The 25,978-nt window shown below is 41.3% G+C and overlaps 1 protein-coding gene across 5 annotated transcripts in view; it reads left to right on the plus strand.

The window, feature by feature from the left end:
• The window catches only part of PDZD2 (PDZ domain containing 2), a 458,739-nt gene that overhangs the window by 396,401 nt on the left and 36,360 nt on the right, over window positions 1–25,978 (plus strand). For 4 of the 5 annotated variants that reach the window (XM_070743493.1, XM_070743496.1, XM_070743495.1 and 1 more), the window contains 6 exons: window positions 6,925–7,042; window positions 9,134–9,266; window positions 15,964–16,045; window positions 20,849–20,952; window positions 23,147–23,318; window positions 24,879–25,675. In XM_070743493.1, coding sequence (XP_070599594.1) covers window positions 6,925–7,042; window positions 9,134–9,266; window positions 15,964–16,045; window positions 20,849–20,952; window positions 23,147–23,318; window positions 24,879–25,675 — 1,406 coding nt within the window. The remainder of the gene's footprint in view (window positions 1–6,924; window positions 7,043–9,133; window positions 9,267–15,963; window positions 16,046–20,848; window positions 20,953–23,146; window positions 23,319–24,878; window positions 25,676–25,978) is intronic. The other variant, XM_070743494.1, reaches the window with a different exon arrangement.

Consider the following 25,978-nt stretch of genomic DNA (forward strand, 5'->3'; position numbering starts at 1 on the left):
AAAAAATTGAATGAATAAATAAATTTTCCACACTTATGATTATAGCAATAGCATTTAAATTTATATACCACTCCACAGTGCTTTACAGCCCTCTGTAAACTGTTTACAGATAGTAAGCTTATTGCCCCCAACAACCTGGGTCCTCATTTTACCGACCTTGGAAGGATGGAAGGCTGAGTCAACCTTGAGCCTACTGTGATTCGATCTGCCAAACTGCTGGCAGCCGGTGATCAGCAGAAATAACTTGCAGTACTGCACTCTAACTGCTGCGCCACCGATGCGATTATTGCCACATCTCCACAGTCGTGTGATCAAAATTTGGCAACTGACTCATATTTATTGCATTGGCTGCCGATCAGTTTCCGGTCACAATTCAAAGTGTTGGTCATGACCTTTAAAGCCCTACATGGCAATGGACCAGATTACCTCGGGAACCGCCTGCTACCGCACGAATCCCAGCGACCGATAAAGTCCCACAGAGTTGGCCTTCTCCGGGTCCCGTCGACCAAACAATGTCGTTTGGCGGGCCCCAGGGGAAGAGCCTTCTCTGTGGCGGCCCCAGCCCTCTGGAACCAACTCCACCGGAGATTAGAACTGCCCCCACCCTCCCTGTCTTTCGTAAACTACTCAAGACTCATTTATACCGCCAGACATGGGGGAGTTGAGATAGCTCTTCCCCCTAGGCCATTACAAGTTATGCATGGTATGTTTGTGTGTATGTTTGGTTTTATAATAGGGGTTTTTAGTTGTTTTTTATTATTGGATTGTACATGTTGTGTTTATTATTGTTGTTAGCCGCCCCGAGTCTGCGGAGAGGGGCGGCATACAAATCCAATAAATAATAATAATAATAATAATAATAATAATAATAATAATAATAATAATAATTATTATTATTATTATTATTTATGACGGATGCCGTGTCACAGCATCATGTGTTTGCGGCCTTCTGGCAAACAAAGTCCATGAGGAAGCCAGATTCACTTAACAACCTACCAAGGTACACCCATATTACACCAACCTTACGCGAGTTGCATTGGTTACCAGTTAGTCTCCGGACGCAACTCAAGGTGTTGGTTATCACCTTTAAAGCCCTAAATGCCTCAGGGCCAGACAACTTACAGCACCGCCTCCTGCCTCATACCTCGCTACGGCCAGTAAGGGCTCAGAGGGTAGGCCTTCTCCAGATCCCATCCGAAAAAAATGTCGGCTGGAGTGACCTCAGGGAAGAGCCTTCTCTGTGATGGCTCCGATCCTTTGGAATCAACTGCCTCCGGAGATCCATACTATCTCCGCCCTACCGGTTTTCCGGAAAGCCGTTAAGACCTGGCTTTTCCGACAGGCCTGGAGTTAAGAAGAAATTTAAGAATGATTGTGTGTATTTATGGATTTTTTTAAGGCTTTTACATATTTTTATAATTTTGCTGTTTTATCATTCTTGTATTTTATTATTGTTTTTAGTACAGTGGTACCTCTACTTAGGAACTTAATTCGTTCCGTGAATTAAGTAAGTAGAGACGTTCTTAAGTAGAAGCAATTTTTCCCATAGGAATCAATGTAAAAGCAAATAATGCGTACAAACCATTAGGAAAGAAATAAAAGCTCAGGTGGAGGCTGGGTGGATTCCCTGTTTCCTCCCAGGAGATTCCTAGAGAGGCCCCATGGAGGCTTCTCCCACCTTTTCCAGTCCTGTTTCCTCCCAGGAGATTCCTAGAGAGGCCCCACGGAGGCTTCTCCCACCTTTTCCAGTCCTGTTTCCTCCCAGGAGATTCCTAGAGAGGCCCCATGGAGGCTTCTCCCACCTTTTCCAGTCCTGTTTCCTCTCAGAAGATTCCTAGAGAGGCCCCATGGAGGCTTCTCCCACCTTTTCCAGTCCTGTTTCCTCCCAGGAGATTCCTAGAGAGGCCCCACGGAGGCTTCTCCCCACCTTTTCTGGCCCTGTTTCCTCCCTGGAGATTCCTAGAGAGGCCCCATGGAGGCTTCTCCCACCTTTTCCAGCCCTGTTTCCTCCCAGGAGATTTCTAGAGAGGTCCCATGGAGGCTTCTCCCCGCCTTTTCCGGCCCTCTTTCCTCCCAGGAGATTCCTAGAGGGGCCACACAGAGGGCAGTCACTTCCGAAGGAAGAAGGTGAGCTGGGGGGAATCAAAAAAATCCAAAACTTTACCACTTAAGAAAAAAAATAGAGGGACTCTGAGGCGGCGAGGAGGAGCATGCGCCTCCCATACACCCGGCGCGAGGCTGCCTCCCATACACTGCGCCAGAGATAGAAACCCAAAAACCCAGGGGGAATGGCAGGAAACTGGCCAGGCCTTCGTGCTGCTCTCAAATTTCCTGGGAAATTTTTCCGGGCTCTGGTTCTTAAGTAGAAAATGGTTCTTGAGAAGAGGCAAAAAATCTTGAACACCTAAACACCTTATCTAAAAAAGTTCTTAAGTAGAGGCGTTCTTAAGTAGAGGTACCACTGTATAATTGCAGTTAGCCACCCTGAGTTCTATTGGAGTGGGTGGCATATAAATATAAACAGACAAACAAACAAACTATGTTACTAACTTAACAAATGCCAGGATTTACTTAACAACTGTGGCAGGAAAGATTGTAAAATGGGTCAAAATTAATTTAACCAACAGAAATTTTTGGCTCAGTTGTGGTCATAAAGTGAGGACAACTTGTATTCATTTTTTTCTGACAAATAATGTCAAATGGATCGTTATGGGGTAACTCAGATAGGCAGGAAAGGTGCCTGCCTCTGCTAAAATGAGATGTATGCTCCTTATAGTCATTTCATAGAAACATAGAAGTCTGACGGCAGAAAAGGACCTCATGGTCCATCTAGTCTGCCCTTATACTATTTCCTGTATTTTATCTTACAATGGATATATGTTTATCCCAGGCATGTTTAAATTCAGTTACTGTGGATTTATCTACCACGTCTGCTGGAAGTTTGTTCCAAGGATCTACTACTCTTTCAGTAAAATAATATTTTCTCATGTTGCTTTTGATCTTTCCCCCAACTAACTTCAGATTGTGTCTCCTTGTTCTTGTGTTTGCTTTCCTATTAAAAACACTTCCCTCCTGGACCTTATTTAACCCTTTAACATATTTAAATGTTTCAATCATGTCCCCCCTTTTCCTTCTGTCTTCCAGACTATACAGATTGAGTTCATGAAGTCTTTCCTGATACGTTTTATGCTTTCAGAATTTCAGAAATTCTTCCATATCCTTCTCTGATTTAGAAGAGTTTTATAGTATTTATCTTGCTTGGAGTTTCCTATCTTATAATTGATTTTCAACCTGTTCCTTCTTCTCTTCCCCCCTCCACCAAAAAGTCCTTCCCCTGGGCTCCTTTGTCCTTTCAAATGTCATTAACGGAAATACTACGATTTTACTAAAGTTGTGACAGTGGAGGGGAAAGTGCTCTGATTAAAAACAACGGAGAGAACAAATCAGATTAATAAACAAGCGTTGAGTAGAAAATCAGGTTTAAATCTGTTTTAAATTTACAGTGCATGATCCTTGCCAGCTTTTGCAAAAGAATTTTCGCTGGAAGAATTTCCAGTTAGACCCTGGAAAGATATTTCATCATGATTCTTGAGCCTGAGGAATAAGGAGGGTAACATTACATATAGGGAATAAACAAGGAAAGTGTTCGTAATGGCTTCTTTTGTTACATTTGGCTCTTGGGCATAAGCACTTTTGGAGTGGAGAGATGTCAAGAATCACCACAGAATCAAATGTTCCTGTGACTTGGTTTCACTTCCTATCAGCTTTCATCAAGATGTCTTGATCTGAGGGTTGAGAGGGAAGAATCGAGGCCAAATGGAAGAAAATACAGCAACTGAGAGGAGCAGCCTTCTCATTGCTTTAAAGCATGGCTGACTCAGGAATTCTGGGAGTTGAAGTCCACAAGTCGTAAAGGGTCCATAGTTCTCCATAGTTCTGCTTTATTTATTTTTTATTTTTATTTTTTATTTTACAAATGTGACATACAAGACAAAGGAAAAAAAACATACATAAAAACATATATATACAACATTTGGGAAATGAAAGTTTCCCCACTATTTTTTTGGGATATTTGATCAGAGAATTACACTTCTTTTACATAATATTAATTTTTGAATTCTTTTATTTGACGTGTTGCTTTGCATAAATTTTTATTTCTTTCTTTCTTTTAGCCAATCATAAAATTTTGCCATATTTTATAGTAGTTTGATTCTTCTTTTCCCTCTAATCTTTTGGATAGCCTGTCCATCTTGGCACAGTCTAGTATTTTTTTAATTATTATGTTTTCTTCCAGTATTTTATCTGTTTTCCACTGTTGGGCATATACTATTCTGGCAGCTGTTAGTATATATATATAACTAGGTATCTTACTTCTTTTTCTATTTTTTTATTAAAAATACCCAATAAATATAATTCTGGGGTTTTTTCCAATTTCTTCATTTGCTATTTCTTTTAAACAATTTGTTATTTTATTCCAAAACTTTTTTGCCTGTGTGCATGTCCACCATTGGTGGTAGAACGTGCCTCTTTCTTTTTTACACTTCCAACATATTGGAGAGGTTTTTGGGAACATTTTTGCAAGTCTTTCTGGCGATAGGTGCCACCTGTAGAACATTTTTAATTGGTTTTCCTTGAATGCGGTCGATCTTGTCATCTGCCAATTGTTAATCCATAATTTTTCCCATTTTTCTAGATCAATTGTGTAGCCAAAATTCATTCCCCAGCTTATCATATTCTCTTTTACAATTTCCAGAAGTGGAAATTGTAAAAGAGAATATGATAAGCTCCATAGTTCTGCTTTAAAGTCAGCCTTAAAATCCTTAGTAGAAGAAGGAAAGTTCCCCTGACCCACCCCGGCTCATTGCAGTGGGTGACTAAGATCTGGTTCAAAGGCTCTTAGTAGCCATTTCAAGATCTATGGATGTAGAATAGAGTAGAGTAAAGTAGTGTTGAGTAGTATAAGTATAGTACAGCAAAGCCCATTGCAACAACATCGCCAAAAAGGCTTCAAGAGTTGTTAACCTAATCCTACGTAGCTTCTCCTCCGGTAATCTCACACTACTAACCAGAACATACAAAACTTTCGCCAGGCCAATTCTTGAATACAGCTCATCTGTCTGGAACCCACACCGCATTTCGGACGTAAACACTCTAGAAAATGTCCAGAGATACTTTATTAAAAGAGCCCTCCACTCCTTCACTCGCAACAGAATACCGTACTCAAGTAGATTTACAATCCTAGGTTTAGAAAGCTTAGAACTACGTCGCCTTAAACATGACCTAAGCATAGCCCATAAAATCATCTGCTACAACGTCCTTCCTGTCAAGGACTATTTCAGCTTCAACCACAACAATACACGAGCGCACAACAGATACAAACTTAAAGTAAACAGCTCCAAACTCGACTGCAGGAAATATGACTTTAATTTAATTTAATTTAATTTTATTTGTCATACAAATATAGTATTGTATTGTAGTATGTTTAACATAATATAAGGATAAAGTAGAGAGAGAAAAGAAAAAAAGACATTAGGACAGGAACAGTAGGCACAAAGGTGCACTTATGCACGCCCCTTATAGACCTCTTAAAAAACTTTAGTAACCAAGTAATTAATAGAAGCATAGAAACATAGAAGATTGATGACTGAAAAAGACCTCAGGGTCCATCTAGTCTGCCCTTATCCTGTATTTTATCTTAGGATGGATATATGTTTATTCCGGGCATATTTAAATTCAGTTACTGTGGATTTACCAACCACGTCTGCTATAAGTTTGTTCCAAGCATCTATTACTCTTATTCTAATGTGTGGAACTCTGGCTGACTTTGTAGTATTATCACCTAACCCCCAAAACTTTACCCTTAGACTATCCACTGTTGACATTTCCCAATTCCTAAGAGGTCAGTCAGGGGCATACCTAAGTGCACCAGAGTGCCTTCTGTTCCCCTGTCCTAATGTTTCTCTCTTACTAGTATCATATATATAAACATAGTTATATCTTTGTATACTACCAATTCGTACTTGACAAAGTAAACAGAATTATTATTACTATTATTATTATTATTATTATTATTATTATTATTATTTATTAGATTTGTATGCCGCCCTTCTCCGAAGAATAGAATAGAATACCTTTATTGTCACTTTATACATGAACAGGCATATATTAAAATCAAGTTACATTGCATACAGCTCTCAAAGGGTCTCAACTTCTAATGTAAACGTAAACATGACAAGATAAATAAATAAACAAATAAATAAATACAAAATTATGGATGTATACATGTACATGACAAGAGAAACGAATCTTGCGAGTTTACCAGATGGATGGCATAGGACAGTGTTTCCCAACCTTGGCCACTTGAATATATCTGGACTTCAACTCCCAGAATTCCCCAGCCAGCATTCGCTGGCTGGGGAATTCTGGGAGTTGAAGTCCAAATATATTCAAGTGGCCAAAGGTTGGGAAACACTGGCATAGGGAACAAAGCTATTACAGAATCTGGTAGGCCTTCTAGAAATACTTTGAAATCTCTTCCAAGAGGGGAGCAAAAGTAACAGTCTACCGAGAGGGGCGGCATACAAATCTAATAAATAAACAAATAAACAAACAAACAAACAAACAAATAAATAAACAAACAGTCTGTGAAGTGGGTGTGTGGGGTCTCTAACAATGGTTTGAGCTCTAAGCACATAGCACTTATAAGCAATATCCTGAAGTGAGCTTCCTATAATCTTCTTGGTTGTCCTTACCACTCTCTGTATGGACTTTCTATCTGAAGCACTGCTGCCACCAAACCAAACAGTGATGCGGTTTGTTAAAATGCTCTCAATCGTGCCTCTGTAAAAGGTGGCCAGATATGCCCTGCGGTTGTTCCAGTGAACAATAAACTATATTCTCAACTTTGTTTTTATTTCATCGCAGAACCCGGTGTTGGCTTGGGCATTGGGGCTTGCTGCCTCACCTTGGAGAACAGCCTTCCAGGTATATATATTCACAGCTTGGCTCCAGGATCTGTGGCTAAAATGGACGGAAGATTAAGGTTAGTCCTGAACTGTTTTCTTAAAGGTTCCTCCACACACTGCATTGTTCATTCAGTCATTCAATTTAGAGGGTCACCCGGCTCCACAAGACTCTGGGTAGCTTATGACTTGAAAAGCAGTAAAAGCAGCAGGAACAAAGGTTATACAGTGTGCATCCAGAAGGCACTACATTAGATAAATTTTTGCCTGAATTTTTTTTTTCATTGCCTGTTTATCATAACAGGCAAATGGGGCACTTGAACATACCTTGGGCTTCCCCTACCTGCCTCACCTGCGCAGCTATGGCATCAATGATAGAAACCAGAGCAGCAGCCAGCAGGGCAAAATGTATTCCCATTCTGAGTGTAAGCCCCCCTCCCTCCAGCTTCTGCTGTAATAGGGTCAATAGGTAGGGCAGGGATAGAGAACCTACGGTATGCGTGGACCATGCTTATGGACTTTCTATATGTTAAATAGAATAACGGAGGGATTTGAAGCAGGGGTGAAATTGAACATTTTTCGCTACTGGTTCTGGTAGGCGTGGGGTCTGTGTGAAGGATATTGCAAAATCTCCATTCCCTCCCCACTCTGGGGCCAGCCAGAGATGGTATTTGCCAGTTCTCCAAACTACTCAAAATTTCTGCTACCGGTTCTCCAGAACTGGTCAAAACCTGTTAAATTTCACCCCTGATTTGAAAACGTTTGTAATGTTGACTGTTGTTTATAAATATTTATCTCCATCTATCTATCTATCTATCTATCTATCTATCTATCTATCTATCTATCTATCTATCTATCTATCTATCTATCTATCTATCTATCTATCTTATATATCTATCTATCTATCTTATCTATCTATCTATCTTATATATCTATCTATCTTATCTATCTATCTATCTATCTATCTATCTATCTATCTATCTATCTATCTATCAGATGTTGGGTCAGTTTGATGATTAAATAAAGATCTCCTCATCTAGAAGTTTGTATAATAGGGTATTCTTGTTAAATAAGGATGAAAGCTTAAAACTCGTTGTAGATCTGTTATGTAAGGGGAGCATAATTTATCACAGTGATTTTCAACCTTTTTTGAGCCACGGCACATTTTTTACATTTACAGAACCATGGGGCACATTGAGGAGGGGGGACTAAAAAAAGTTTGGACAAAAAAATTCTCTCTCTCTCTCTTCCTCCCTTTCGCTCTATTTCCCTCTCCCTCCCTCTTTCTCTCCCTTTCTCTCTCTCCATCCCTCTTTCTTCCTCTCTTCCTTCCTTCCTCTTTTTTGCTCTCTTTCTCTCTCCCTCCCTACCTCCCTCTGTCTTTCTCTCTCCCACCTTCCCTCCCTCTTTCTCTTTCTCTCTCTCTCTCTCTTTCTTTCTCTCTCTTGCTCTCTCTCTTGCTTTCTCTCTCTCTCTCGTTCTCTCTTTTTCTTTCTTGCTTTCTTTCTCTCTCTCTCTTTCTTAGTTTCTCTCTCTCTCTCTTTCTCTTTCTCTCTTGTTTTCTTTCTCTCTCTCTTGCTTGATTGCTTTCTCTCTCTGTTGCTCTTTCTTTCTTTCTCTCTCTTTCTCTCTCTCTCTCTTTCTTTCTCTCTCTCTCTCTCTTTCTCCCTCTCTTTCTTTCTTTCTCTCTCTGAGCTTCGCGGCACACCTGACCATGTCTCACGGCACACTAGTGTGCCGCGGCACACTGGTTGAAAAACACTGATTTATCAGATACAGTATTACTTTTCTTTTCTTGTATTATATTTCACATTTCACATTTCGTATTCCGTATCCCATATTTCATATTTCAAATTTCATTTTATTTTATATTATTTTATATTTTATATCTTATACCTTATACTCTAATCTTATCTTATCTCATTTCCAGTTAGGAAGGATTTTTTAATATTTAAACATATTTGACATTTGGATAATGTTTTCCCTTTTTTCTACACAATTTTTGATGTTGTTAGTGTTAGTGTTGAATGTGTTTTCCTGTTCTGCATTTGGGATTTATAGTTACGTTGTAAATGTTTTCAGTCTGAACTTTTTGTGGTGAGATGTCTCCTTCTTCGCTACATCTGGTCTTTGAAATGGCACCATTAACGTTCATGTCTGTCTTTCTTTAGCCGTGGTGATCAGATCCTGGAAGCAGATTCGGTCAGTTTGCGCCACGCAGCCCTGAGTGAAGCTTATGCCATCTTGAGCGAATGTGGACCCGGCCCAGTTAGCCTTATTGTTAGCCGGCACCCGAACCCAAAGGTACGAAACAGAATGGAAGACATTCAGTTTTCCCCCTGCATCATTTCCCCCCGAGCCTTGCACAATGGTTTTACATGTTAAAAAGTATGTTAGTACAATTATCTCCGGGACCGCCTTCTGCCGCACGAATCCCAGCGACCAGTTAGGTCCCACAGAGTGGGCCTTCTCCGGGTCCCGTCAACTAAACAATGTCATTTGGCGGAACCCAGGGGAAGAGCCTTCTCTGTGGCGGCCCCGGCCCTCTGGAACCAACTCCCCCCAGAGGTTAAAATTGCCCCCACCCTCCTTGCCTTTCGTAAGCTCCTTAAAACCCACCTCTGCCGTCAGGCATGGGGGAACTGACATATTCTTTCCCCCTAGGCTGCTACAATTTATGCATGGTATGTTTGTATGTATGATTGGTTTTATAATAAGGCTTTTTAGCTGTTTTAGTATTGGATTGTCGCATGTTGTTTTTACCACTGTTGTTAGCCCCTTCCAATCAATCAATCAATCAATCAATCAATAAATAAATAAATAAAGGACACATGTGCATCTTTAGCTGAATTCCTAATAACTCCAGTTCACAGGCTGGTGCCTGAGCTAAAGGCCTCATGACCCCAGTTTAAAAAATAGCAGAGTTCGTATTACGGATTAGTGCAGGATTAGTGCCCTGAATGGATCAACCCCAGTAGTGAAATACTACCGGTATGCCCTGGTTTGGATGTACCAGTAGCGGCAAGCCCCTGGTGGTTCAGAGAACTTGTAGTGGCCACAGTGCGAGGTCTTGTTCACCAGCCTGGGCATCACCCTTTTCTTGTTTTTAGCCCTCTGCGCATGTGCAGAGGGTGAAAAAGTGTGCGCAACGGTGGCATGTATGACAGTGGTGTGTGCATTGGTGGTGACGCAGATGATGCATGCGCAAAGCATCTATTTCCAAACCAGTAGGGAAGTAAGTAGATTTCAACATTCATCAACCCCCTTTACACTCTGTTAGTACGGCCAAAACCCACATAATTGACAGCCAAGAAACCTGAAAAGCCTGGGTTAATATATTTTAATTTTTTCTCACAATCTAGAAATAAACATGTGAGGCATTTTCAGGCCCTAAGTAGCCTGATTGCTATAAAATCCTTCCCTGGTACAAGCTGATACAGGAGGTGAGCCTGTAATCTAGAGGCTAAAGCCACTGCCTTACAAGGTAGAGCCCCAGGTTCAAATCCCAGGAAGGGTGTGGCTACAGATGAAGGCAAATAAGCCTGAAATAGATCTACAGTAGTCTCTCTTCCTTTTCATTATCAGCAAAAATACGTTACACCCCCCCCCACACACACACACTTATTTACATTTTTCCTCTTTGTTGTGCAAATAGTTTACACACCACTTATTTTATGATATATTCTGGTCCCCCAGGGGAGAAGCAGGTAATTTATATGCTCTTTATATACCTCAGACCAGCGGTCCCCAAACTACGGCCCGGGGATTTGAAGACCAACTTCCAAGTTGGAAGACCTCCTGAGTTAGGAGTGCAAGGGTCTTCAAACCTGGCAAGTTTAAGGCTTGTGGACTTCAACTCCCATTCCTGAGGTAGCATGATTGAAGGAGGAATTCTAGGAGTTGAGGTCCATAAGTCTTGAAGCTGTCAAGTTTGAAGTTTGTAAAAAGTGTGCAGGGTTTTAAATAGCATACTTGGTTGTAAAAAGTATTCTGCTACACTGGTATTTTATTAAATCATATAATATTGCACCATTTGGTTCAGAATACTTTTTTCCTTGTTTTCTTCCTCTAAAATCTAGGTGCGCCTTATACACCGGTGCGTCATATACACTGAAAAATACAGTACAGTGATACCTCGTCTTACAAACGCCTCGTCATACAAACTTTTTGAGATACAAACCCGGGGTTTAAGATTTTTTTGCCTCTTCTTACAAACTATTTTCACCTTACAAACCCACTGCCATCGTTGGGATGCCCCGCCTCCAGACTTCCGTTGCCAGAAAAGCACCTGTTTTTGTGCTGCTGGGATTCCCCTGAGGCTCCCCTCCATGGGAAACCCCACCTCCAGACTTCCGTGTTTTTGTGATGCTGCAGGGGAATCCCAGCAGGGGAATCCCAGCAGCGCAAAAACGGGCACTTCGTTGGCAACGGAAGTCTGGAGGTGGGGTTTCCCAGCGAGGGGAGCCTCAGTGAAATCATAGCATCGCAAAAAAACAGAGGTCCGAAGGTGAGGTTTCGAGGACTTCGGTGTTTTTGCGACGTTGCAATTTCACTGATGCTCCCTTCACTGGGAAACTCCACCTCCGGACTTACGTTGACAGTGAAACGCTCATTTTTGTGCTGCATTTTGTGCAGCATTGCAAAAACACGGAAGTCTGGAGGTGGGGTTTCCCATGGAGGGGAGCCTCAGGAGAATCGCTTCGGCTGGCAAAAGGGGTAGGTTTTGGGCTTGCACGCATTAATCGCTTTTCCATTGATTCCTATGGGAAACATTGTTTCATCTTACAAACTTTTCACCTTAAGAACCTTGTCCCGGAGCCAATTAAGTTTGTAAGACAAGGTATCACTGTATATGAATTTCAGACTTCTCTCCCCCCCCCCCCCCCCGTTCTAAAAAGTACAATCCCATTTTCTTTTTTACTTTAAAATAAGGTATGTGCAGTGTGCATAGGGATTTGTTCATAGTTTATTTTATAGTCCGGCCCTCCAACAATCCGAGGGACAGTGAACTGGCCCCCTGTGTAAAAAGTTGGGGACCCTTGCCTCAGACTAAGGCTTCTACAGTCCATTCCTATCCTCTGTATTACTATATAAAAAGGAGCCATTTTCTGTATTTATGCTTGCCTATTTACATTCTTACATAAAAACTGACTCATGAGGTTTCTGTGGATCAAGGCTTATAGCTTCCACAGCTGAATTCACACAAAAACTCTAAAACATATGCACGAACCTATCGTGGTTGTTTACTGATTAGCTGGTGTTTATTTTCATTTTATTGTCTGCCATTTTTCCAGAGATTCCAGAAAATATTTGTGACTTGTTCACATTGAGCAAAACTTGGATTAAAAAAAAAATCTGATTTAGTGTCATGTGAATCTAGTCATAAAGTACGTACTTTGCCCATGCATTCAGTAGAGGGGAGGAAGGAAACCTCTCTCCACCCTCATACTATTTATATGGTTCATTCTGTTCAAGGATTTGTACCCTTTGATGTTTTACAGTAGAACATGAAGATACTTTTTTCTATAGAAGATCACAAGAAAAATAGATATTGTCTTGCGCTTTTTAATATAAGCACATTTTTTAAAAAAAACTAAATACAAAGATCACACATTAATTGAGGGGTGCCTGGGCTCTTCTTCATACCTTTAAAGGAATTTTCAAAGGAAATTGATTTACAAAGCACATTCTGCTAATAGCGAAAGATTTGAATGTTTTAGTTTGTCCTATTTTCTTTAGAGATTACATTTTACTATTTTGCACTTTGTAAATTGTTCTACTTTGAATATATGCAATTCTATCTCTTTGTTGTTCCTTTATTAAGTTTGGCATGCTGTCCTTACCCTCACATTCTATTTCATTTTATAGACAATTTCATGGACACAAACTACCCTTGAAATATACATATTTTTATAGCTAATCTACATTCCATCAGACAGAATTGTTTTTGTTCCCAAATTACCTGGTGTTCTTCTTTTTTAAGTATTTCCAAAACCAATGCCACAGAGTATATTTTTCTTTCTTTGTTTTTTGAGTAAATGTGGCTCTGAAAGCTGATTTAGGCTACTAAGTTTGCTTTGGAATGAATACAATTTCTTTCGGTTACACAAGGGTGCCTTGAGTTTCTAGTTACACCAAAGTCAAACAAAAAGGATAAGTTCTACATATACAAGCCTTTCCATTGCAGTTGCCACCTTTAAATCACAATGCTACAGATGGTTTGTTGGAGGCTAAAGTATCACCATCTTCCTGGGCAAGGAAAAGGAAACTACAGTATAACAACAAATGTGATGTTTGGAGATAAATTCAATTAGAATTCCATAGATTTATAAGGTATTTTAGGAATCCACTAACCTAACTCTCTTCCTAGCACAGAATCCATTAGAATCAGGGTTGGGTTCTACTTACCTCCTTACCAGTTCACATCGCCCTGGATGTTATGTGCGTCCCTGTCACATCACACAAATGACTCTCTGCACATACACAGAAGATTATTTGCAAGGCGCTTTCAGGAAGTGGTGACTGTAAAACCAGCCCTCCATCGCTGCCGGTTTGACAAGCGGGGACAAACTCCCGCTACCGGTGTCGGTAAACCGATCTGAAACAAGAGCAATCCACTATCCACTAAAAATATCTCTAAAAATGGAATTTTATATATACATTCTTATATATATTCATTTTGACTTGGAGACAGTTACTGTTGTACATACTCCTGATCAGTTGGAGGATGATGAAGATATTGAGGACTCGGATTCAGATAGTGTTTATGAATTAGTGGGGGGGGGCGGGGTTACAGGTAGTAGAACAGGTGGGAGGCCAGCCACAGGATGGGGCTATGAGTTCAGGATCTAGCGAGGGAGAATCAGACGCTCGCTGGGTTAACCCTAAATTCAGAATGGCCCAAAAACGCAGAGAGCAGAGGTCTGGAAGAAGATATTAAAGAGAGGAATGGGTTAAATATTGTAGTGATGTGTTTGGCACGTTAGGAGGCTAGTGGAGAAGAAGGGTGGAGTTTCAACGTTGCCGAAAAGAATAATGGATGTGTTTTTGCCACGCTAAAGTAAGCCAAAGTATTTTGTATTGTATTTAGTCAGTGCTGCTGTTTTTTCAAAGTTATGTAGTTTGGAAAATAAATCTTGTTTAAATGAAGCAGAAGGAGGAATGTGAGAAATGCAGCTAAGAGAGAGATAACGGACCAAGTGCTGTATGGAACGTGTTTGAATTACAGGAGAGCAGAGAAATAAATGGAATTTCTTTATTCATGAAATGATGCATTTAATAAGAGTTATTTGTAATTGCTAAATTTCTACCAGAAACCAGAACAGTTACCATCTCACTTAGAATAACAGTTGGAAGGGACCTTGGAGGTCTTCTAGTCCAAATCCTACAGCACTTCAGACAAATGGTTATCCAACAAGTGTTGGAGCATTCACAACCTCTGAAGACAAGTTGTTCCACCAATTAATTGTTCTAACTGTCAGAAAAATTCTCCTTAGTTTTAAGTTGCTTTTCTCCTTGTTTAGTTTCCACCCATTGCTTCTTCTTCTACCATCAGGTGCTTTGGAGAATAGCCTAACTCCCTCTTCTTTGTGGCCGCCCCGAGATATTGAAACACTGATATCATGTCTCCCCTAGTCCTTCTTTTCATTAAACTAGAAATACCCAGTTCCTGCAACAGTTTTTCATATGTTTTAGCCTCCAGTCCCCTAATCATCTTTATTGCTCTTCTCTGTATTCTTTCTAGAGTCTCAACATCTTTTTTAGATTGTAGCGACCAAAACTGGATGAAGTATTCCAAGTGTGGCCTTACTAAGGCATTATAAAGTGGTATTAACACTTCACATGATCTTGATTCCATTATATTGTTTTGATATTTTGATGCTGGGAAGCTACAACAGACGCCTCTACTTACGAAATTTTCTAGATAAGAACCAGGTGTTCAAGATTTTTTTGCCTCTTCTCAAGAACCATTTTCCACTTACAAACCCAACCCTCCAAAACTGTAACCGGAAAAGGCAGGGAGAAGCCTCCGTGGGGCCCCGCTAGGAATCTCCTGGGAGGAAACAGGGCCTCTACCCACCCTCTGGTTTCCCCAATCGCACACGTTATTTGCTTTTACATTGATTCCCATGGGAAAAATGGCTTCTTACAATTTTTTCTACTTAAGAACCTGGTCCCGGAACAAATTAAGTTCATAAGTAGAGGTACCACAGTATTTAAACTTCTATATGTAAAAAGATGTAAATTGTACTGTTAAAACGTGGACCTTTGCTGCGCCCTTAGCTTTGCAAATTTAGAAAATGGCACAGGGATAAAAGAACTGGTGCATACCACAGTTTGCACATCATTATTCAAATGGATGTCATAATGAAATCCAACCCTCGGAACACGCAGACAATAACAACAAACAAGGACCATTGATTAATTTGATTATGTACCATCATGCTGGTGTCTAGTCTTAACAGAACGTCTTATACTGACATTCTTTATGTCTACCAGTGGTGTAGCCATCCCACTGTAATTACAAAACAAAGGCCATGCAATTAATAACATCAAATGAGTAAATGGTTTATAGAACGAATTGTTCTCAGAGCAGCTACATGTTTGAAAGTGCCTAAGCCAAGATGTGAATTCATTTTTGTCTTCTAGCTCAGAGATGAGCTTTTGTTTTTGCTACAAATGCCACCAAGGCACATGCGCTGTGCACCGTTTTATGTTTGTTTCATGTTATTTTTAAATGTGCAAACCAATAAAAATATATTTTAAAAAACAAAAACAAATGCCACTCTATTCAGTGCTAGATTTCAAAACGTAGTTAGTGAGAAGCTTTCTTTCAAAATCACGAAAAGAAAAGAAAGAAAAGAAAAAATCTATGTTATACAGCCTGCGTTAGCACTTTCAAGATTTCTATTTTCCATATTAAAGAATGTACATGAACTTTGAAATAATACATTTCCTGAATATACCTTTAGATCCTTTTTCTATTCCAATTTAATAATAGGTTTCTGAACAGGAGATGGATGAAGCCATAACACGAACCACCCACAGAGAAAACAAGGACGTCTCGTCTCCACATTCCTCGGGTATGCATTGCATCAGATTTGGCCCTTGGTTTACAGTATAGATCCACCCCTGCAAAGCTTGTTCTGCAGACATTTTGTGCAAAAGAATGTTTTATTTTTAATTAATTGGACACACTATTTATCTATCTATCTATCTATCTATCTATCTATCTATCTATCTATCTATCTATCTATCTATCTATCTATCTATCCATTTATTTATTTATTTATCTATCTATCTATCTATCTATTTATCTATCCATTTATCCATTTATTTATTTATTTATCTATCTATCTATCTATCTATCTATTTATCTATCTATTTATCTATTTATCAATTTATCCATTTATTTATTTATTTATTTATCCGTTTGTTTGTTTGTTTGTATGCCGCCCCTCTCTGCAGACTCGGGGCGGGTCACAGCAGTGACAAAACAATATACAATAACAAATCTAATATTAAAAGTCTGAGATAACAAATCTTACATTAAAAGTATAAAAGCCCCATTATTTAAAAAGCATACACACAAACATACCATACATAAAGCAGAAAATATCTGTTTGGGGGAGCCAAAACCCCAGGATGGTGGCCATAGCTGTGCAATCATAGAGTCATAGGGCTGGAACGGACCTTGGAGGTCTCCGTCTCAGACAAATGGCTGCCCAATCTTTTCTTGAAGGCTTCCGGCAAGGAAGGATCCATAACTCCAGGAGGCAAACTGTTCCACTGAAGCTATTTCTTTTACTTCTCTCTCCCTCTCTTTCCTCCCTCTCCCCCCCCTCTCTCTCTCTCTATCTGTGTGTGTGTGTGTGCATGTCTATCACACACTAGGCTGGATTCTGGGTTCTCTGGCTGCCGGTTCACTCAGGGATGCACTACACTAGCATGTGCGCATGCGCAGTACTTGAAAAAGTTTCTGAGCATGCGCAGAAACAAAAAACAAGATGGTGTTATGAGCCGCCCATGGCGCCTCCGGCTTGGAAGAGTGGCAGGCCTGGGTTGCCGCCGGTTCTAGCAACCCAGGCTATCAAGTTACTATTGGTTCTATAGAACTGGTCCAAACTGGGAAGAACCCACCTCTCTCTCTCACACACACACACACACACACACACACACACAGTGAAAAAGAAAATGTTCAGGGATCAGTTGCAACTCCTCTATAACCTTCATTGTGTATTATTGTGTTTTGGACAAAATAAATAAATAAAAAAAATAAAACTGTAACTTCAGCTTCTGGACCTCTCAAATTCTACCTTAGCACAGGGCTGTCTTAGTGCATGGACCTGATGGGCACTTTCCCGTGGCCCCCATGAACATAGGGGCCCCATGCTAATCTGTGCCTGTTAACACTTCAAGGCACCTTGTGTCATATAAATACAACAATATATTTGTTACATATTTATTTGTTGGATAAATATGTGTTATGTTTAATTTTATCGACCATTTACATTTTTATTCCTGTGAGTTGTTGTTGTAGGGTCCCTGCTTTGGCCCAGGCCATTTATTTATTTATTTATTTATTTATTGATTGTTTGATTGATTGATTGATTGATTCATTCATTCATTCATTCATTAGATTTGTATGCCGCCCCTCTCCGAATGCTGTTAAGATGACCCTAGTTTAGTACAACAGCTTATAAAATTGGCTCTTATTTACTCTTAATTCTCTAGGTTGCTTTAAGTACCTAGTGACCACCTTTTCCATATGTTATTATATTATACCCAACTTCATCTTTGCTGAAAATGTGGACTGATTTATTAGTCCACAAATGTTCAGTGCCAACTTTTTTCATCAAAATGCAGTGGAATAAAATAGAAAGCAATTCACATATCAGTATTCAGCAAGGGATGATGAAGTAATTAGGGGATATATAACTTTGTCCAGGCTGAGAGCAGAGTTGTCATTTAGGTGATGAAGAAGCGAATAAGGTCAAAGCTAAATCTGATTTAACTGACATTACATACGGCTACAAATTCTGGAACTAAGGCTTCTTTATAACATAATTCCCAAAACCTACTTTTTCTTTATTGCTCTGCTGGTCAATTCCGAGGTTTGTGGATCTTTTATTTCTCTTGGATATGTTTGTATTTCTCTTTGGTTGATAGGGATAGCAAAATAAAAATTAATAAATTTAGTTAACACAATAATTTCACATGGGTTCCAGTAGCTTCCCCTTTTAGTCATATTAAAAAATGAAAAAAATTGTCACATGAAGAGGAACAATTGATTGTGGAGGTGGCATGTAATCCTGACATTTTAGATTGAGCATCCCTGAACTAGGGCAATACTCCCATTTGCTAATATGAAGATCCTGTTACAGTAGATCAAAGTCTCCTAAAATTAGATTGGCTCAAAATGACTCATGGTGGATTCTCCTTCTCCTCTCCTTTTCCTCCTCTTTCTCCTTCTTCCTCTCCTTTTTCTCTCCCTCCCTCTCCTTTTTTTCCTTCTCTTCTTTCTCTTTCTTCTCCTTCACCTTCTTCTCCTCTTCCTCCTCTTTCTCCTTCACCTCTTTCTCCTTCTCTTTCTCTTCTCTTCCTCCTCCTTCTCTTTCTCTTTCTTCTCTTCCTCCTCCTTCTCTTCCTCTTCTGCCTTCTCCTCTTTCTCTTCCTTCTTCTTCTCTTTCTCTTTTTCTCCTCCTCCTCCACCTTCTTCTCTTTCTCTCCTTTTTCTCCTTCTCCTCTTTCTCTTTCTTCTCCTTCACCTTCTCCTCCTTTTTCTCCTCTTTCTCCTCCTCCTTCTCCTTTTCTTTCTCTTCTCTTCCTCCTCCTTCTCTTTCTCCTTCTCCTCTTCCTCCTTCTCCTTCTCCTCCTCTTTCTCCTTCTCCCTCTCCTTTTTCTCTTTCTCCATCTCCTTTTTCTCCTCCTCTTTCTCCTCCTTCTCCTTCACCTTCTCCTCCTCTTCCTCCTCTTTCTCCTTCTCCTCCTTCTCCTTCTCCTCTTTCTCTTTCTTCTCTTCCTCCCCCTTCTGTTTCTCCTTCTCCTCTTCCTCCTTCTCCTCTTTCTCTTCCTTCTCCTCTTTCTCTTTTTCTCCTCCTTCTCTTTCTCCTTCTCCTCCTCTTTCTCCTTCTCCTTTCCCCCCTCCTCCCGCAAAAAGGAATTTTCCTCCAAACTTAACAGAAAATATATTCTTTCCTTTTTACGCTGCATTTTTATGACACTTTTTAATGTTGCACAACGGAGAAGCCTGCCCAGTTTGGATTCATCAAAGAGCAGTTCTCTGGTATAGCAACAGAGCTGGCTGGCTGAAAGTAGCAGGAGTACTCCAGCCTTTCATGGCCAATATTGTCTTTTTTCTGTTCTTACTGCCAGGAGGGGAAAGATGTGGTCAGTGCAGCAATAGGAAACGGAGAAAAGGAATGTCTCCTCCGTCTTTAGCTCTGGCTTCCCTTTGTTCTGCACTGTTGGCTCTGTTGACGGTGGCTGTCCTGGAGGAGAAAACTTTCTTGGCTAGCCAGCATCATTAGACTCTAGACTCTTTGGAGGAGTTGATCCAACACTGAAGTACTCTTGGGTAGAGTTAGAATTCAAAGGGGCCTGGTTTTCCTTCGGGTTGGAATAGCCACAAGCTCTGTGATTTCTGTGCTACGCTCTGCAAGTCAAATGTCAGCTGAAGGAGCTTTTTGGATGAGAAGTGAAATATCTTTAAAAAAAAACCCAGAAAGTTCAGTTGCCTCTTGGGGGGAAAAAAACACCACCTTTGGGTCACTGCAAAACAGCAAGTGCTGGGAATTGTGCTTTATATAAAGACAGTAAGAAGCCAGCCTCCCCTCCCAAGCAAGGGTAAAATCCAGCCGGTTCTAAAGAACCGGTAGCAGAAATTTTTAGTAGTTCGGAGAACCAGCAAATACCACCTCTGGCTGGACCCACAGTGGGGGGAGAATGGAGATTTTGCAGCATCCTTTCCCTTGGAGTGGGGTGGGGATGAAGAGTTTGCAGTATCCTTCCCCTGGAATGTTGAGGGAATGGATATTTTGCAGTATCCTTCCCCTGGAGTGGGGAGGAAATGAAGATTTTGCAGTATCCTTCCCCTTGGAGTGGGATGGGAATGGAGATTTTGCAGTATCCTTCCCCTGGGATGGGGAGGGAATGGAGATTTTGCAGTATCCTTCCCCTGGAGTAGGGAGGGAATGGATATTTTGCAGTATCCTTCCCCTGGAGTGGGGAGGAAATGGAGATTTTGCAGTATCCTTCCCATTGGAGTGGGATGGGAATGGATATTTTGCAGTATCCTTCCCCTGGAGTGGGGAGGAAATTGAGATTTTGCAATATCCTTCCCCTTGGAGTGGAATGGGAATGGATATTTTGCAGTATCCTTCCCCTTGGAGTGGGGAGGAAATTGAGATTTTGCAGTATCCTTCCCCTTGGAGTGGGATGGGAATGGATATTTTGCAGTATCCTTCCCCTTGGAGTGGGGAGGAAATGGAGATTTTGCAGTATCCTTCCCCTTGGAGTGGAATGGGAATGGATATTTTGCAGTATCCTTCCCCTTGGAGTGGGGAGGAGATTTTGCAGTATCCTTCCCCTTGGAGTGGGATGGGAATGGAGATTTTGCAGTATCCTTCCCCTTGGAGTGGAATGGGAATGGATATTTTGCAGTATCCTTCCCCTTGGAGTGGGGAGGGAATGGAGAGGCAGTATTCTTCCCCTGCCATGTCCACCAAACCACACTATGCCCACCATGCAATGCCCACAGAAATGGTAGTAAGAAAAAAAAATAGATTTCACCACTGTTCCCAAGTAAAATCAAATGATAGAAACCCTGTGGACGTGTTACTTCACAAGCTAACCTCTTCTCTGCCTAACCTAATTGTTTTTAACAGGAAACCTGCCAAAAAGCCCATCTCCAAGCGTGAAGTCTAAACAGACAGAAGCCTCCTCGCCCTTGAGCTGGACGATGAAGCGGTTCTTGGAGCCGGCGAGTCGGGTAAACCTATTGAGATTCCACCATGAAACTTTAAAGCCGGGGGGGGGGGGGGGGAGTTTCTATAGCTTAGAAAAAGTTGGGACTTCGTTGCATACACACAGACATATTGGTGGACTAAAAAATGGAAACACCTTGCAGCTCTTCCATGGAATCCAGATTTGTGAAGCTCCCTTCAAATAGTTTTTGTGGAAACTGGGTTCTGTACATGTCTATTGAGCTCTGCAGTGATTTTAGGAGCTGTGGTCTTGCGATCCGCTCTAACAATTCGCTTTAGAGTCCGACGGTCTCTCTCAGACAACTTTGACTTTCGACCAGGTCTGTGCTTGGCTGAGGACGTTTTCCCTTCTCTTTCAAAAGCAGTCATTACTTTTGAGACATTACCTCTTGAAACGCCAAACATTCGGGCACTTTCTGTTACACTACTGCCATTCGAGCACCAACAATTTGGCCTCTTTGAAAGTCTGAGAGGTCTGCCATTTCTAGAAGGCTATAACCAATTTCCTTAAATTTCTGTTTAAAAAAAGGTAGTTTAAAAGAAAACATATCAAATAACAGAATTTTAAAAACCATTAAAATATGTCAAGTTTTGATTGATTTGAATCAATCAGTAATGTCAACCCCTAACCCCAAACATTATTCCCTTAGACTATCCACGATTGACCTCTCCAGGTTCCTTAGGGGTCAGTAAGGGGCGTGCATAAGTGCACCAGTGTGCCTTCCATCCCCTGTCCAATTGTCTCTCCTTATCTCATTTATCTTTTCTTCCTTTCAAATATGTTCACCTATACTTTTATATCTTTTCTTCTATTCTTTTCTTTACTTATATTATTACATTTCTTTCTCTTCAATGTGTATTATGCATTGGACAAAATAAATAAATAATAAATAAATAAATAAATGTTCAAACATTATGATGCCAAAAAGTCAAGTGTTTCCATTTTTTTGTCCAGCCCCTGCACATCCATGGGTGTCCTTCAAAGCGAAGAAGGCCCTGTAATTTTTCTCTTTTACGTCATATTGATAAGAGCAGTGAGGGGAGAAAGGTTGGCTTTTCTCATTGGTTATATTATCCCACCAGGGATTTCTTTTGTCAAAAGACTGTTGTGGAGGTGACGCTCTCACCAAGAGGAAAGTACGCATAGGAACACAACACCTGACACAAAGTTCCCATGCGTGACAGAAACCGAGTTCCTTCTTCCTATTCGTAGCTTCAATACATCAAATAGCAAAGTCCCCAAAGGTCATCTTGTCTCTCTCAAAGTTTCTGGACACGTTCCAGCAAACACACAAGGTCCTTTATCTATTTATTTATTTTTTTGGCAAAATATATCAGGGTCAGAAACAGAGATTGCAGAGTCTGACTTCTTTCTCTCTTGCCTCATTTTTTTAAAAAAATCTCCTTCATGTGTTCAGGGAGGAGGCTGGCAAAATGTTGAATTCGGTTGAAAAGGCAGAATTTTCCACATTTAAGGAGCAACCTTTTTTTTCCCCAGGGGTTCAGTCTTTTCTTTATTTCACTTTGCTAATTAGAGCGAGTCTCCTTTTACTGGGACAATTAACCCATCTATATATACTGTGTGTATATATATATATGCCTTGTAAGACAGAGAATTAGCAGTTGAGCCATCAGACCTGATCCCTTCCAGCTCTGTACCAGGCAGGGGCTATATGTTTTTTTTTAATGTCATCAGACCTGATCCCTTCCAGCTCTGTACCAGGCAGGGGCTATATGTTTTTTTTTAATGTCGGATCACCCTGGTATATTGAAGGAACGTCACAGCTCCTTTTTGCCTCTAGGCCCAACCCAGGACCATTTCAAGGCAGTTAATTTATTCATAGCCGACAACTATATTCTGACTGGGACTTAAACTTGCAACCTTTGCCTTGGCAAACCTGGCAGAGAATTAACCTCTAGGCTACAGTATCCAATCCCTTCAGCTCTGTACCAGGGAAGGGTTACATGGTTTTTTTGTGTCGAATATATGTGTGTGTGTGTGTATATCTCACATGTTTTTTGCTGAATTTTGTGAATTTTGAATTTTGCTGAACACTGTGCATACGTGTGTACCCCTGCCACTCACACAGAACCATCCCCTCTTCACCCCTCCCTCCCTGCTGAGCTGCCAAACCGGAACGTTTGGGCTCCGTTGGTCTTGTTACAATCTCCCATTTCCTTTTTCTTTCTTTATTTCAGCAGAGCTCTCTCAACTCTGAAACAGAGCTCTCCCAATACTTCTTACAAGACGGGGCGAGCCAATTGTCTCTCTCGGAGACCACTGTGACTGGATCCAGTGATGAAGAGCAGTTTCGGCCCAAGAGTAGGAGCAGTTCCCTAGAAGAGAGTGTTCTTTCTTCCGGCACTCCAGGTAGGCTTCCGGGCACATGGTGATACTTCCAACTTTATGGGTCCTTTGCTATTTGATAGAATTCAATATCATTCTATAGAACAGTGATGGCGAACCTTTTTTGATTTGTGTGCTAAAAGGGTATTTGCACATGCACTAGTGCACACATACATGCCCACACCCATTCCCTCTCCCACACACATGCACATACACCCGTGCTGGTCCTGCACATGCGCACATATACCCCTGGCCTTTGTGGGTGCAGTGGAAAACCAGAGGTTCAGAAAAACAGACTTCAGGTTTGCCTGTTGTGCTATTTTTCGCCCTCCGGAGGCTTCAGGGAAGCTTCCTGAAACCCCGGAGTGTGAAAAACAACACAACGGCAAAACAGAAGTTCGGAAAAACAGACTTCCGGTTTTTTCGGTGTGCTGTTTTCTGTGCTCCAGAGGCTACAATTGAGTGGGGTTGCCTGTTTTGAGGCCTTGAGTGCAGTTATTCCTGTTAAAAAGATGCCTTCCCCTCTTACTGTAACTCGGTTACTGAAGTCATATTTTTTACAGTCAAGTTTGGAGCAGTTAATATTAAGTTTAAATCTGTTGTGTGCTCTTGTGTTGTTGTGGTTGAAGCTGAAGTAGTCGCCAACAGGCAGGACGTTGCAGCATATAATCTTGTGGGCAATACTTAGATCTTGTTTAAGCTTTCTAGGCCCAGGATTGAAAGTCTAGTCTCATAGGGTATTCTGTTTCAAGTGGAGGAGTGAAGGGATCTTCTGGTGAAGTATCTTTGGACATTTTCAAGGGTATTAATGTCTGAGATGTGATATGGGTTCCAAACAGATGAGCTGTATTCAAGGATGGGTCTGGCAAAAGTTTTGTAAGCTCTGGTAAGTAGTAAGAGATTGCCAGAGCAGAAGCTACGTAGGATTAGGTTTACAACTCTTGAAGCCTTCTTGGCTATGTTGTTGCAGTGGGCTTTGGCACTTAAATCTTTTGTTATTAGTATACCGAGGTCTTTAACCGAGTGGGGATTATCTGTGATAATTTGATTATTCAGTTCGTATTTGGAGTTCAGATTATTTTTCCCAATGTGTAGGACAGAGCATTTGCTAGTTGAGATATGGAGTTGCCATGTGTTAGACCACTCAGAAACAGAGTTCAGGTCTTTTTGCAGTAGTTGTGTTATCGGTGGTGTTGAAGAGTTTTACATCGTCGGCGAAGAGGACACAGTTGCTTGTGATGTAATCACAAAGGTCATTGATTACAGAATGAAGAGCGTTGGTCCCAGTACACTACCTTGGGGAACACCACTTTTAACTGGGACGGGGTGGTGGTGGATATGGTGCTTCCTATTTTGACCACTTCTTGTCTGTATGACAGGAATGCTGTAATCAGCTGTGGAGGGATCCTGAGATGCCATAGGATTTGAGTTTTAGGAGTAGTTTGTCGTGGACCACTGAATCAAAGGCTTTGCAGCTTAGGAGAGAATAGTAAGAACAGGGAGGTGTATGGAAAATAGTGAAAGATCAGTTCGTTACATTCTAAAATAGTATCACCAAATTATATGCCATGTGTTTGTTTTTAGCTACCAAAGAATCCAGTCTGTGCAGTTCCCCGGCTACAGGCAATAGCTCACCGGGTCCTCTCGGCAAGCCGAAGGAGACAGCTGCTCGGCACGTTAGTTTCAGCGACAGCCCCAAAGGGGCCCAGTCTTTCCAACGGCAGAGAAGGATTGCTTTTTATGACGGGGATGTGAGTGATGAGGACGACTTTGCCAAACAAGATGGAGACTCATTCCAAAGAGGGTCGAGGTCGAAAGGTCAAAGGAAAGGAAACAACGACTGTAATATTTCCCCCGCAGCGCCTTTGGTGCAAAACGGAGATACCAGCCAGGAGAAAGAATCTGCGACAAATAACTGCAGTGACTTAGCTGCTACCAGTTGTAGGAATCTGACAGAGAACATTGGGGAGCATGTACCAGACACTCCTTTTCTTCCCGCTAAAGAACTTCATCATCTTCCAGAGCTTCATCCAGGCTACTTGAACGTGAAGGACTTTCGGGAAGAACCGCTAGAAACGAAGAGGTCTCCCAAATTGGAACATAAAGCAGTCACCCGAGTAAAAAGCCTGATGAGTATCGAATACCATGGAGTCCCAAGGCCCAAGAACGAGGAGCATGGCGCCTGTAGTAGAGCCAGTGGGAAGGTCCTTCCATCCATCCAGAGGAATGAAGCTCAAGAGAGCCCCCTGGAGCAGAGCCACGTGGAATCCGTTACGCTATCTCGAAATGAAAACGAGTCCTTCGGCCTGGATCTTGAAATTCATGCCAGCCCTTTGCGCATCGTCATAACAGGCTTGCAACCAGGTGGAGCGGCTGAAAGGGTAAACAAATGCCTTTCACTTTATGACCCCTAATAGAAATTCCATTTCAGAGAGAAGGTGAGATCATGCAGGGATGGGTTCCTACTGGTGCGCCCTGGAGCTCCGTTCCGGTAGGCCTCCGCGGATTGCGCAATTTGCATGCAACGGCTTCAGGACTGTCTTCGCCAGTCCATCGCATGGTGCCATCCTTTTTTTTGCTTCCTGCGCATGCGCAGAAACAAAGTTTTGTGAAGGGGCGCACACGCTTGATTTGGGCGGTTTTTTGCTTCCACACATGTGCGGAAGCAAAATCACAAGAGGGGA

This window comes from Erythrolamprus reginae, chromosome 2 (genome assembly GCF_031021105.1).
Source record: "Erythrolamprus reginae isolate rEryReg1 chromosome 2, rEryReg1.hap1, whole genome shotgun sequence".
Lineage (NCBI taxonomy): Eukaryota > Metazoa > Chordata > Lepidosauria > Squamata > Dipsadidae > Erythrolamprus > Erythrolamprus reginae.